The 15105-nt window shown below is 40.7% G+C and overlaps 2 protein-coding genes across 2 annotated transcripts in view; one reads left to right on the forward strand and one right to left on the reverse strand.

Annotated features, from left to right (window-relative positions):
- Window positions 1-1148: 1148 nt before the first annotated feature.
- On the reverse strand, window positions 1149-4428 carry LOC126187745 (uncharacterized). The gene is made up of 2 exons (XM_049928997.1): window positions 3861-4428; window positions 1149-3501 (listed from the first exon to the last, which is right to left on the reverse strand). Exons 1-2 carry the CDS (start codon window positions 4011-4013, stop codon window positions 1243-1245), a joined length of 2412 nt encoding a protein of 803 aa, XP_049784954.1. The 5' UTR covers window positions 4014-4428; the 3' UTR covers window positions 1149-1242.
- Window positions 4407-15105, forward strand: part of LOC126188822 (mucin-2-like) — an 86160-nt gene continuing 75461 nt past the window's right edge. The window contains exons 1-2 of the mRNA XM_049930435.1: window positions 4407-4439; window positions 4502-4657. Of these exons, the coding sequence (XP_049786392.1) occupies window positions 4407-4439; window positions 4502-4657 (189 nt within the window). The remainder of the gene's footprint in view (window positions 4440-4501; window positions 4658-15105) is intronic.

Genomic DNA, 15105 nt, shown 5'->3' on the forward strand with positions numbered 1-15105 from the left:
AAGCACATGTTGAAAAGCTTCTTGGTAGGTAACTCCTTTTGTACTCTACAGATGAATTTTTTAACAGGGACTGTTAGAACAGCTGAAGTAAAAATGTCAGTTAGATTTAAGCTCTGACAGCACTTGGCCACAACAGTCAAGATTAGGTAATTTGTGTATGAGATATTTAATAAAAGTGTATAATTATGTTTCGTTCTGACTGTGTACATTCTGTAGAAAATGGTTCAAATGGCTCTGAGCACTATGGGACTTAACTTCTGAGGTCGTCAGTCCCCTAGAACTTAGAACTACTTAAACCTAACTAACCTAAGGACATCACACACATCCATGCCCGAGGCAGGATTCGAACCTGCGACCGTAGGATTCTGTAGATATTAGCAGTTTCAGTTTACTGTAAAGTATCTGGATATCTTGACAATCTACTGGCAAAATGATCAGGGAAGTGAGTATTATATTAAAGTGTCCTATGTTTTTATGTTATATCTTCTGACATGTCCCACACCCATGAGACTCATATCATTTTTGAGTCTACAGTACAAAAACTGAATCTACTCTAACTTTTAACCCACAAAGCAAAATCAGGGATTTTGTAAGTTTGACACCTTTGTCTGTCTCTCTCATCAAAACTCTCAAATATTTAACAGAATATTCTTGATAATGATATGACATCATTGTAAATAGAATATAGGCCTAATTTTATGCACATTCATTTTAAGCAATGCAGCTACACACATCAAGAAGAGAAAAGTAGGAATTAGGAGAGAATGACAAGTGTAGATGTTTGTTAACCTGTCACAAAATTTATTCTAAACTACTTTACAGTTGACAGTTTTCTCTTTTTCATTTTACTGCCAATATGGCTGTCATTAATTTTTTTAACATAATTATTGAGAAATATATTACATGCTACTTTTACTACAGACTGAAGAATTTTGTCATCAGTGTGATTTACCTGACTACAAGAAAACTCCCTTAGGAAAAAGTCTTCCCTTTTAACTACATCAACAGCTAATCTTATAACTAGATTTCGCTGGGATGTACATCTCATGAAGGAGAGCTTATGTTCTCCAGACACCAAGTTTTTAACAACCAAATAAGTGAAAATAACAGCATTAATGACCTCATTATTAGGGCAATACAATCCACCTCAATCTACGTTTCTTAGAAGTCCATAGCTTTCATCATTTTCTATTGCTGATAATGTTTTATCAAGCACTAAGTATGTTTTACATGTTTCACACCTCAGCTTCTTAAGAACAGCTCTGGCACAGTATCCTGACAAGTATGTGAAAACAGGCAAGTATTCCTGAACAGACTGAACTTGTTCTTCACTGAAATCATTATGCTCTCAAAGTTTGATGGTGGTGGTAAGTTAATATCATGTACACAATCACTTTCAAAAGAATCTAAATCTATGCCAACTTCACCAAGAGCAGAGGATGAAATTTTCAAGGAAAGCAGAGTCTGAATTCTTAGCTTGGATTCAATTTCAAATACCTGTCTCAAAGATACCAAATACTGAGATCCTGCCATTGTTCGATATTTTCTAAATCTTGCTTCTAGAGCATCTGTCTGAACCTTACCTGGCAAAAGATACTTAAAATTCAGCTCCTCAGTGCAATACTTGGTCAGTTCTAGAAGGGCATGAGTGGTATGTGATATGGCCAAATGTGTACCACTGGATAATCCAAATGTACTATCAGAAATATGTTTCCATTTATCCACCCACGATAGAAATCTTTCTAAATATCTGATATTTTCATTATTTGTGCTCGAGAGTGGTTTCAGCATTGCATCCTTGAAACGGATATTTTTACCAGGTGAGCTAACATTAACAATGTTCCACCATGTACAAATTAATTTAATGAATTTAGCAGTCATCTCAAAACTTTCAATATGATGATGATCCCCCAAGGCTAGCAAACCTTGGACAGTCATCTCATTGAAAATATTAAGTACAAGTTTGACATTTTGTTGCTCCAGGTTACTTGGAAAAAGAGACTTTAAATGAAGCTTATTGGCAAATTTTACTATCTGTGTACACTCTATGTCATGAAGTTTTTTAACTGAAGAGAATCTGGCCATACACAGCTGTGTATTTTCTGAATCTGTTTCAAACTGGGGATTCATAATTGTCTGATCAGGATCTTTTTTATTAATCCAATTGTTTCTGACACATTTTAAAATGTGAACAGAATCTAAAACATAAAAAAGAGGATCAGTGTCTTCACAGGGGTGTTTGTACACAATTGACAGTTGAGGAGGGGAAGCAAAGAATGACATTGCCCTTCTGTTAACTGAATTGTTGTCACTAACAACACAGACTACCTTAAAACCTATTGCATGCAGTCCGGAAATTGTTTTCTTTATTACAGTGAAAAGTCCTTCACCATTTATATTTTTTACTGGAAGAATATGGACTACATCTATATATGAAGACAACAAACTCTGTATCATAAAAACCTGAGCACTAGTTGCCGCATTTTTAGAATTGAATGCAGCACCCAAAATGTTACCTCCTGTGAAGTCTAAATAAGGTTTCAAGTGTATTTCACCTAACATTAGTGAAACAACATGATCTGATTCACAGAGAAACTGGAATTTCTGTTTTATATACATCAGAAAATTGCCACCTAGCTGCTCAGCTGCTGGGTTTGTTTGAAAATGTGAACAGATTTTATGCAGGGTATTAGGATGAGGTAGCACAAGATACTGTGTACTTCTTATAAACTTATAAGCATGTGGTGATATTGAAAACAGAATACTACAAAATATAATACAGTCTGTTGAGTATCTGTAATGGCTCTTGTGGACTCCCATTAGATTCAATTGCTCACATAAAAATTTTATTTTGTTACTGTCACTCTCATCAAAATGTTTTGCCATATCTTTCAAATAATCAGTAACGAATAGCAAGTGGTCTTTTCCAGTGCTACCATTGTTTTTCCTAGTAAAGTTCTCCAAGTTATCAATAGTGTTAATTAAGTCATTTAAATGGTTTATAGTTAAAGGGAACTTTCTTGTACCAAGTTTTGAGATTACACTTTTACCTTCATATAAAGACATGCTCAGGTCAGTAGTCACCACAACAGAACACAAAAGTGTAGGAATACCTTTGACGTCTATTAGAACAAAAGTTATGGAACTTTCTGACTTCATCAGATGCCAGTCATTAGGCAGCTTGATACTCACTAAACACTTAACAAAACCATTAAAGTCCACAAAATGTCTTTCCTGTTCATACTGAGCATGAGTTGCTACTCTCGCTGCAATAGCTATTTGTAAGTCTCTATTTTCTAGACGCTTTCGTCTCTCATCTCCACTTTCCCTCGAACAAGAAGATGACGAAAGATACTTCGGACAGTTAGGCAGAATGGATGGTATGGCTCCTGTTTTAAGGCGAGGTTTTGGAAGTGGCACAGAATATTTCTTCCCTGTGGAACTGTCGAAATATTCACTATGTTTCAGAATGAGGTCTTCAGTGAAGTGGAGCTCGCAGACCTTGAAATAATGAGAAAATCTTTTATCAGCTACATGTAATAATCCCGAGGGGTACCAATGCTAACACATGGGATTAGTGTCAGTTATCTTCAGATCAAATCGATTATTGTTCACTCGGTATTTCAGGTTAAAATGCTAGAGCTATTCTAGCATAAGTAAATCACAGTTTTCCAGTGACTCAGTAATGTATGTAATGCAGTTGATCTTCTAGAGAAGGGCATCAAGTCAATCGAATTCAGCTGTTAATGAACATCTAAAGAGCATGCTACTTAAATATGTGATTAGTTGCTCCCGCTCTCTAAATTAAAGAACACACACCCTGAGACAATCCAACTGAATTGTAAAGAACCTGAGCTTACCTTCGAATTCTGTGTAACCTGGAAATTTTCACCATGTATTGCAGATATCCATTTCTGCTGTAGTTCAGTGCTTTTAGGAAAAGGAAACACCGCTACTCGTGGCCCATTTTCATAATTTCCTCTGCAACGTGGAACACAACACTTATACACCATTTCAAACGATTAAATCAAATCTCAGAGTTAAACGGAGATGTAATTTCGACGAATCAACCACTATACTTTGAAAGTAAACAGAACACAAGTTTTGTTTCCCGGGTAGTTTAGCCAACATAAACACAGAATTTCGAATTGCTTGTAAAGGTAAATCCACACAAATTAAGCACAGCATCTCACGGTGCAGATTTCTTATCACATATTGCTTTGTAAACGGTGCTACGTTTTCTTGCAGTGCTTCATATACTCATTTTCAATTAAACGAACAATGTATTCTACCGGTGCCTTTTGTTGCATGGTTGGTATGGCTATTAGATCCAGTTTTGGCCACCAGCAGCGCTAGTTGTAGCAAAATCTGTCTTTCCACCACTGGCCTAGTGAAAGTGACGTCACATGGCCTACTCGTCTTGGCTGGGAGGCCTGTATGTTAGAAGGTGTTGCTCAGGCACGCCACAGTCTGACGTCAGCACACCTCTCTGTGTCCGCAGGTGTCGGTGTGTGCGGCCGCTGGCGCCCTGGGGGAGCCCGTGACGTCACCGCTGGCTGTGGCTGCGGTCCCCGCGCGGCGGCAGCCGCGGGCCGACTACACCGAGTGCGACGGAGTGGCGGCTGGGCAGGTGGCCTGCGCCGACGACTGCCAGACGGTGAGGGGTGCTAAGCTCACTGGCTGTGACGTGGCTGTATGTAATCGTCGTTTTGTTTCGGAGCACTACACCAGCAGCAACCGCGTTTGCAGACTAAATTGTCAGGATTCGTGTTAACCTACTGCACAAACAACTGTTGTTTACTATTCCCCAAACATGTTTCAATACCCTCATGCCATAGCCAGTGGGTATTTTTATTCAGTTCTGCAAACATATTTTAATTACTAATTACTCGCCGGCCGGTGTGGCCAAGTTTGATGCGGCTCTTACCTTTTCTCTACAATATTGGGTTGTGCAGGACCCTCTTAACGTTATGGTATACCGACTGCTTGCCTTTGAAAATGTCACAATTTACCGCCAAGAGCTCCGGATAATTTTTTCAAAATTGAACAACCAGTTTCGATGCGTGGACCATCACGCCCATAAAAACATTTATTTATATTAGGTGATGAACTCGTGAAATCAGTGGCGCCAGATAACAAAATCCCTGAATTTGTCACAGGAGTCAGACAGTAAAATACCATAACGTGCGAGGCAGTGTACTCAGTCCTGTTATACGAGTATTTACAGTTGGCGTTAACATTGCGAACGGAATGCCTCTGTTCGTAGTCATAGCATACTATGTATTTTTCCATTTTGTAAACTGCAATATTTTACAGTTCTGGACATGTAAAGCAAGCATTGCACCACTTTCAAATCTTATCAAGGGCAGACTGAATATTTTTCTAGTTTTCTTTCAGACTGTACTTCATTATAGATAGTTGTATCATGCGCGAAAATTCTGAGGCATTCTGAGTATCTAGAATGCCTCTGTTCGTATTTAAACCTGTCTGTTAATATAACACGAATGAGTGCACTGTCTGTCACGTTTCATTACTGCTGACGTAATATTTTGCTATTACACACTAGTGACGAATTCACGGATTTTATTATTTGACAGCATAGATTTTACCGTCTAGTGTGGTGGTGTAAATATTTTTATGAACCCGAAGATGATCTGTGACCGAAACTGGCTGTTCAATAAAGAAATTTTTATTAGAAGGCTCTTGGCGGTAAATCATTATTTGCGAACTGTGAGGCATCATCTTCTTAAAATTATTGATAGCTTCTCAACTGCAAGTCCTACAAAGTCCACCTGTTGTGTGGCTCGTCTGATGGATTTCCTTGGACTGGTTTGAAAGACAGGTCGAGTCTTCTCGATGATTTTAGAGGTTTTAACCCTTTTTGGACGACCGACATTGCCAACACTGTCATCACGAACGCTGCCCGTTCTCTAAAACTCGCGAAAAAAATATAAGATTGTTGACACACTTGGATCGGTTGTCTTCAGCTTGAACCGGGTCGCACGCTTCCTTTGAGCCACAGTTGGGCTCTTATTGCTCGCATAGCAGGCCTTCACAACCGCCGCGAGCAACTGTGCATTTTCAACGTCCTAACGCAAACCATTAGTGCAATAATTGACATCCTGTACTTTTGGAAGGCATTCACAAAATTACATGCGGTTGTCGGTCTCAGTGGCCCGCTTCAGCACCAGCTCACACTGAACTGCCTTCTGCCACCTCTCAAAAATCTGCGAGGCCTGTCCAGGAAGCAGGTCGCGTTTTCGCCTTCTGCGACAAGGAGCGGGGTCAGGGAGCCATATTGCTGTCTGAGCATTCGTTCCCTCAGTCGGCACTGAAATCCCTGGGCTAGCAGAACAGAGCGGATAAGGTTATATGAGTGGAAAGAGGCCAAAATAAGTTACTGTCAGTTACACTCAACATATAAACTTTATTTGTTAAAACACAGCATCATACAAGCAAGAATCAAAAACTCTCAAGATTTTAACGAAAGACCTCCTTTGATTTAATTTAGATCGGCTGAAGACCGCATCGAAAATCCAAGGCACAAGGCCTAAGCAAGGAATTGAGGTACAGGAGTTCTTCTGGAGGTTTTACTTCTTTAGAAAAATAATTCATTATCTTCAATATAAATGAGCTGAAAGCCTTAGCTTAAATTTTTCCCATAGAAATCGGCTGATGACCACACATTATTCAAGAACATTGTTACGGCTTAAGACCAAGACAAAGATTTTCAATGGTTAATCTGAATAGGCTGAAAACTCGGCTGAAGGCCGCGTATCAGCAAAACAATTTAACGGCTTAAGGCGTATTAAGAAGAGCTTTCAATTTGAAAATTTTGAAGGCCTTATCTTGAAATATTTCCTGCAAAACTCGGCTGAAGGCCTCATACTAAAGAATAGCACTCTTATGCCTTAAGGCAAGACAAGGATTTTAAATTTTTAATTTAAGAGAGATTAAAATTTGGCTGAAGGCCATACACCATGCAGAAAACAATTTTAAGGCTTAAGGCCTAAAGGGAAGAGCTTCTAAATTTCAACTGAAATAGTCTAAAGGCTTCATCCTAAAATGCTTCACATAAAACTTGGCCGAAGGCCACATACGAAACCTAAACAATCTTATGGCTTAAAGCCCAGGCAACGAAATTTCCAGTTTTTAATTTAAGCTGGAAAACTCGGCTGAAGGCCACATACAGACTAGAAAATATTTCTTACAGCTTAAGGCCTAGACTAAATTTTTCAACTTTTGATTTGCAAAGGATGAAATCTCAGCTGAAGGCCAAATACCAACTTGAAACAAATTTATGGCTTAAGACCTAGACACAAGAAATTTTCACTTTTAGTTTTGAAAGGTTGAAAACTCGGCTGAAGGTCACATACCATACAAAAATCAATTTTATCTTTTTACAGCTGAAGGCCACACAGCGTACTTAAGACTAAAAAGGAAATCACTATGTAAAACACAAGGAGCGGTGCTCAGAAGGTTCCAAGGATTGGCCTGGGAAGCTAACACTAACACACGTTTAGGTGAGACAGCCAGACAGACCGACAACCTCTTAATCGGACGCAACCCAACCGAAAGCCAGCCGACGAACCAACCGACAAGATCAGTTCTGCTCCACCTGACCAGCAAAACGACAACACTATGGCAATAGCACAACGTTCTGGATACTGGTGCCCCATCCAGCCAAGTCAGAATAAACGCCCAAAACTACCAACAACACCTCAGCTGTCAAACTACACGCCGTGCTGGACAGTACACTGGCAAAAACTACATCAACGACCAGGTCAGGTGACGAGAACGTCAACGGCCACAAGGCAGAAGATACCGCTGGTACACTTTATTAATGCAGGAATGAATTAAATGAAGTTAAACACCACACAGGAAGACGGCTGCAGTTCTAGCCGACTTCAGAGCACACACGTTGTTGCTCGCAGGAATCTCCCAGAAAGCGACAACCAGGATCAAACAAAGAGATGTGACATCATTTGAGGCATGATAGTAGGTTAAGTGAGCACTCACCTTTAGTGTCCAGGATCGGTGGGCGACGAACTTCGTAACTCTGGCAAGAAGCGCCTCACAACTTGGACAGTGCGCGCACGCCGCGCCGCCAGCGGCTCTGGCCTGACCACGCGCCACGGAGGCGTCCACGCCTCTCTGCCTCAGCCGACCGGCTGCCACACACAGCCCACCCAGAAAAATACATGCGCGACACCGAAGATTGTACAGCAGTACTAGTATCGATACACGTTGCTGCTGCCACTCACAAAGAGAAGACAGCAACTTTATGGCGGTAACCGAAGAAGAAATAAGACACCTCTGGACTGCAACAAATGGTAAAAAATCAAGGCATGATGCGAGCCATCCACGGCTCAGGAACCCAGCCATGCCAGCTTGTCGTTCCCTGTTCTTTCACAATATAAGTTTTAAATGTGGGCCCCAGCTGAAAATCCCACGAGTTACCAAGTTCAGTCAGTAATAAGGTTTTTGTTGTGCAAAAATCCGTAAACCGATCGAATTTAGACGGCAGCTGTGCTGTGTGAAGTGTACGGATACAAAGTAATCACTGGAGGTAGGTGGAGTACGGTCAGTGGTGTCTTAGGTTTAAAAGTGGCGCAACCAGTGTTCACGATGAAGAGCGAGGTGGACGACCAAGCGTTGTGACTGGACATGTGGAACTACCCTAGGCTACCGTAGAATATCGTAAGTAAGTGTTGACTACGGTAGTTTTACAAGTAGCTACGGTCAGTTAAAATGGTAACTGCATAAACTCTACGTTCCAATTGGGCGTAACCCCCTTTACACAGCTTTGGTTGCATGTGCAATCAGTGTCTTACCAGAGTTCCCTAGAAACTGGAAGTCGTGAACCGTCTAGAAACTGAATGAGGGTGTAATAAGGGCTGCGTAATCTACGGAACATTTTTGTTCTAGATAGTTATCCATGTGTCTGTTACTTAAAAATAAAGTTTTGATAGCAAAATTGAAACTGTCAGTGTTTAATTGAGTTTTTTAAGAAAATTGTTAACTTGTAACGTGAAACAGAAGGATGTTGTAAAAACAGAAAAAACAGTACAGACTCATCAAATGGCGTTACAAAACGCAATTCCCTCAAAAAATTTAAACTTAAAAAGAAACGCGAAACGGAAACATCTCAAACATCGCTTCAATACTTTGTCGAGCTTACGTAAAACATATTTCTGTTATTGCTAAACAACTTTCGCACTTATTGATAATAACAAGCAACTTTTGCCTTTAATCGTGATGACTAACGTTCTGTTGAGAACAAAACAACAAGTATACAGTGTTTTTCGTGTTTGTGGATCAAAAGTAATTGCTTCGAAAATGCAGTTTTCACTTTTTAAGGATAAAAAATACACAGTAGTCTAACACCGAACGATGCAAGATTCTAATTATGCGAAAAACAAAAAACAAAAAGAAGTCGTCGGGTCCTGGTTACTCTCTCACACATCCATTTATGTTCCGTTGCCTACCAATGCTACCATTTCTACTGGTAATCATACATTTCCTACGTCATTTATGTAGTGTATCAAAACTACCGAACCATAGTTTTGGTAGAGAGCAGCTCTAATTATGACAAATGAACTAGTCGTAAAAGTCGATGACCAGATTTAAGGAAACCGTCCATTCACAACACCGGAGTTTTCCTTTCGTTTTCCACAAATTCCAGGAGGTTGTTGCATCAAATAGTTGCACGGAAGCTAGCCTATCGAAGCAGCTGCGGGAGGGGATGACTAAGTGGCTGAGGAGTCGTGCTACAAAATTTTGTGACAGTGATATTTCAAAGTGTTCGGCGCTATGATAAATGCCGTAGTTGTGTGTAGACTATGTTGAAAAGCAGTCTTTCAGTGTCACTGTCACATGAACGAAACATTTTTTCCCATCCACTGTATTTTTTTGATACCAAAAAGGTAATCTACTTTCTTGGTAGCCTATCAGTTTAAGGTATGTGAGGTCACAGTATTGATATGTGGCTTATAAAACACTCGTTCGACCTATACGTGAGTATTGCTCATCAGTGTGGGATCCGTACCAGATCGGGTTGACGGAGGAGATAGAGAAGATCCAAAGAAGAGCGGCGCGTTTCGTCACAGGGTTATTTGGTAACCGTGATGGCGTTACGGAGATGTTTAGCAAACTCAAGTGGCAGACTCTGCAAGAGAGGCGCTCTGCATCGCGGTGTAGCTTGCTCGCCAGGTTTCGAGAGGGTGCGTTTCTGGATGGGGTATCGAATATATTGCTTCCCCCTACTTATACCTCCCGAGGAGATCACGAATGTAAAATTAGAGAGATTCGAGCGCGCACGGAGGCTTTCAGACAGTCGTTCTTCCCGCGAACCATACGCGACTGGAACAGAAAAGAGAGATAATGACAGTGGCACGTAAAGTGCCCTCCGCCACACACCGTTGGGTGGCTTGCGGAGTATAAATGTAGATGCAGATGTAGATGTAGATATGTACCTAAAAGTAGGGTTAGGCTGCCTGATGGTCAAAACTACTTTGATTTGTATTAGTTTTACCTCAAAAGAAATTTTCCTCTGTGTATTAAATTACTTGTAATATATGTAACTGTGGAACAATTGTATTTAAGTCGACTACTGTTTCCACAACTCGTTCTGGCATCTTAGCAAAATAAAATAAATGTAATTTTTGAGAAACTTAAAACGTTTGTGAAATGTACAATACCTCATCTTAAAGGAATTTTTGTGCCTATTGCCAAAAAAGGAAGTAAGATTAGTGTTTAACGTGCCATCTACAACAAGGTCAGTAGAGACGGAGCATGAGCTCGGATTACGATAGGATGGTACAGGAAATCGTCCGTGACATTCCGAAGGACTCATCCAGACATTTATGTGAAGCAATTTAGGGAATCACGGGAAACCTAAGTCTGGATGATGAGACGAGGATTCGAACCGCCGTCCTCCCAGATGTGACTCCAGCCAGCGTGCTGACCGCTGCGCTGCAGACTCCGAGCCTGGTCTTAGATTTTGCGAGTCTGTCACACTCATCTAGAATTTAATGTTATGAGTAGTATGTTAAACATATTAATTCACCTGAAGCCTTTGAGTTGCGGTTGCGTGTGTAAAACATTATCTTTTGTCCTCTAATATTAGTTGAAGGAATAACTTTTTTGCAAAGGTTATCTGAAATGTGACCAATATATGGGATTTTGCAACAGGGTTTGAAATTACTGAACGAACACTGTTGGCCAGCGTACAGAAATGGTGTAATTTTACGCGTTTTCTTTTTTCGTAGGTAGTTAAAGTCCCGCAACTACAGACCCGCACTTTATAATACCAGTAACATAGCAAAATTTTTATTGAGTAGCGAAGACAGCCTGCAACGCTCTGGAAAGAGTGGTGTGCATAAAGTCTCTCGCAAGCAGCGTGAAAAAGTGTACTTTGGTCAGTCAGGCAGGGATGAGGCAATTAATAGGCTACGCGAACCTGAGATAAGCTGAACATTAAGAGAGAAAGGTTCAACCTTTGCTGATGATTCCTTAGCACAAAACGATACATCTGACGTAGAATGTGAAGTTATGCATCCTGTTAAGAAAAGCAGAAAGATGAACCTACTGGAAATATTGGAAATCAGGAAACACATGGCACAGAATGCCAGTCAAATATTCAATTATCAAACTCGGTTTCCATTTTCCCCTTCGTTCAATTAAGTTTTCGTTACAAATACTGGATTCAGGCTACAAATTCATCTTACTTCGCGTCTGTAGTTATTTATTTCTCGACGTAAAAACTTTGTATCTCAACTAACAGAAAAAGGAGATACAGTTAGTGTACTTATTCCTATGTGATGTTTTGTTATGCAAATGCTCTGTCATTTTTGTATCTTCTATATAAACAAAAACCTGTTAAGTCGCACATCATTCACATCTGTGTTTGCGAGATTCAGTTGTCAATTGAAGATAGCCTAAGAAGCCGAAAGCCGGTTCCTACCAAATAAATATGATTTTGTAGAACAGCAGGAAGTATTTTCGTTTTTAATTAATAAGAATTTGTGTAATATTAATTTTGGTTTGGGGCCCCGGCAGTAGGCAACATTCCATTAGAACTACAGATAGCCTTGGGAGATGCCGTCGCTACAAAACTCTATTATCTGGTGAGCAAGATGTATGAGACAGGCGAAATACCCTCACACATCCAAAAAGAGTATAATAATCCCAAACCCAAAGAAAGCAGGTGTTGACAGGTGTAAAAATTACCGAACTAACAGTTTAACAAGTCACGGCTACAAAATACTAACATGAATTTTTTACAGACGAATGGAAAAACTGGTAGAAACAGACCTCGATGAAGATCAGTTTGGGTTCTGTAGAAATGTTGGAACCTACGACTTATCTTACAAGATAGATTAAGGAAACGCAAATCTACGTTTCTAGCATTTGTTGTCTTACAGAAAGCATTTTACAGTGTTGACTGGAATACTCTCTTTCAAATTCTGCAGGTGGCCGGGGTAAAATACAGGGAGCGAAAGGCTATTTACAGTTTGTACGGAAACCAAATGGCAGTTATAAGAGTGGAGGGGCACGGAAGGCAAGCAGTGATTGGAGCGGGAGTTGTAGCCTATCCCCGATGTTATTCAATCTGTATATTGAACAAGCAGTAAAGGAAACAAAAGAACAATTTGGAGTAGGAATTAAAATCCATGGAGAAGAAATAAAAACTTTGAGGTTTGCCGACGACATTGTAATTCTGTCAGAGACAGCAAAGGACTTGGAAGAGCAGTTGAACGGAATGGATAGTGTCTTGAAAGGAGGATATAAGATGAACATCAATAAAAGCGGAACGAAGATAATGGAATGTAGTCGAATTAAATCAGGTGATGTGGAGGGAATTAGATTAGGGAATGAGACACTTAAAGTAGTAAAGGAGTTTTGCTATTTAGGGAGTAAAATAACCGATGATGGTCGAAGTAGAGAGGATACAAAATGTAGACTGGCTATGGCAAAAAAAGCGTTTCTGAAGAAGAAAAATTTGTTAACGTCGTGTATAGATTTAAGTGTCAGGAAGTCTTTACTGAAGTACTTGTATGGAGTGTAGCCATGTATGGAAGTGAAACATGGACGATAACTAGTCCAGATAAGAAGAGAATAGAAGCTTTCGGAATGTGGTGCTACAGAAGAATGCTGAAGATCAGCTGGGTAAATGACGTAACTAATGAGGAGGTACTGAATAGAATTGGGGAGAAGAGGAATTTGTGATACAACTTGACTAGAAGAAGAGATCGGTTGGTAGGACACGTTCTGAGGCATCAAGGGATCACCAATTTAGTACTGGAGGGAAGCGTGGAGGGTAAAAATCATAAATGGAGACCAAGAGGTGAATACGCTAAGCAGATTCAGAAGGATGTAGGTTGCAGTAGTTACTCGGAGATGAAGGATCTTGCACAGGATAGAGTAGCATGGAGAGCTCCATCAAACCAGTCTCTCGACGAAGACCACAACAACAATACTGGCTGGAGTCAAAGCGTCCGATGCTTGGTGTCGTCATCGATTTCGCTTCAGTAATCGGTAATCGACTATGAAATTGTATAACAAACTCTAAAAAAAAAAAAAAAAAAAAGCGGCACGTAGATAAGCAAACGCGGGGGTGTACACACACACACACACACACAAACACACACACACACACAGACTCACACACAGACACACACACACACACATACACTAGTGACGGTACAAAAAAGCTGAAATTTGTTTGCGAATTTATTAAAAAAAACAGTTGCTTGTGTAACTGGATCTTAACTCCCATTACTGTGTCGCCTTCTTTTCTTTCTCGATACTCCTAAAAAGGAAAACAAAGAGTTGTACGGCTCAGAGAGCCCGTGGCCTTCTGATCGAGAACCTCCCATGTAGGGCGTAATACAGAGATACAACCTTTCTCCTCTACTGTTTAATCTTCGTGTCGAAGAGGCAGTAATGGACATAAAAGCAAGTCTGAGAAGGGAGACTAAAATCCGGAGTGAAAGAATGTCAGTGATGATATTCGCTGACTACATTGCTATCCTCAGTGAAAATGAAGAAGAATTGCAGAACGTCTTGAATGGGATGAGCAGTCTAAAGAGCACAGAATACGGATTGAGAGTAAGCCGAAGAAAGGCGAATGTAATGTGGCGCAGCAGAAATGAGAGTAGCGACAGAGTTTGTGCTGTTACAGCTCGGCTGCCCGCCGCTTCCGGTAACAGGCGATGCCATACCGTGTGCCATAGCTCAGTCCTACCTGCAGGCGTGAATAAAACAGGCACTTTGAATATGCGTTCCTCGAAGACAACCGTGGGATTTTAGAGGAAGAGAAAGGGTAGTTCCGCAATCCAAATTCGACTAAATGTCTGGGATTTATTCAGCATTCCGACTTAAAAGGTAGCATAAACAGAATATTAATCACTGAAATTGGTAGGAAAGTGTGTTCAGAATCAAGAAGGAGTATTCACTATCAAACTCAATGGTTATCGAGCATCAGCTGGAAGCAGCTGAGAAAGATGCAAACAATGAAATACCTATAAAGTGGAGACGAGAGAGAGGCAGGCACTGTGACCCTGAACGGCCGTCCTTGAAGGAGACGGCGTCTCCTCAGCGCCTTCTGGGGCACACCCCAAAGCCCGTCACGTCCCCGTCACCTGTATGTCTCCTCCCACATTCCAGGAATGTGCCTGTACGCTCCTGGCGTCCTTCATCAAGAGAGGAGCTTCTGTTGCGGTCTCCGCAATCTTGGTGACCACAAAAAACTATAGTTTCAAAGGCGCTACCCTAAAATTAACCTGGTCCAAAATAACTGCTGTACAGAGGGAATAATGTTAACGCTCTCGTGAGCAGTGGGGCATACGCGTATCGCATATAAATTTATCTCCGAGTTCACAGGGATATAAAAGTCCCACACTTGTGTGGTGCCGAATGTATCAACCGTTGGGGACCAACAGGCTCACTGCTTGCCACGTAATCAGCGAGATATTGCTTATGTGTGTCAGCCGCGTTACTGTGCCTTATGTTCGGGCGGTTTTATGTAATTTTTCCCCGTTAGCAATACTTAAGCTCAGTAATGTTATTTATTGTCTTTTTTATACTATTTGCTAGAGACAC

Source organism: Schistocerca cancellata, chromosome 5 (assembly GCF_023864275.1).
Source record: "Schistocerca cancellata isolate TAMUIC-IGC-003103 chromosome 5, iqSchCanc2.1, whole genome shotgun sequence".
Classification (NCBI taxonomy): domain Eukaryota; kingdom Metazoa; phylum Arthropoda; class Insecta; order Orthoptera; family Acrididae; genus Schistocerca; species Schistocerca cancellata.

What these genes read in the sequence shown, in the direction of transcription:
- LOC126187745 (XM_049928997.1), bottom strand. Translation starts at nt 4,013, where the DNA reads ATGGTGTATAAGTGTTGTGTTCCACGTTGCAGAGGAAATTATGAAAAT. An exon ending in AGGTTACACAGAATTCGAAG is followed by an intron (nt 3,502 to 3,860) that starts GTAAGCTCAGGT and finishes CATTATTTCAAG; the next exon opens with GTCTGCGAGCTCCACTTCAC.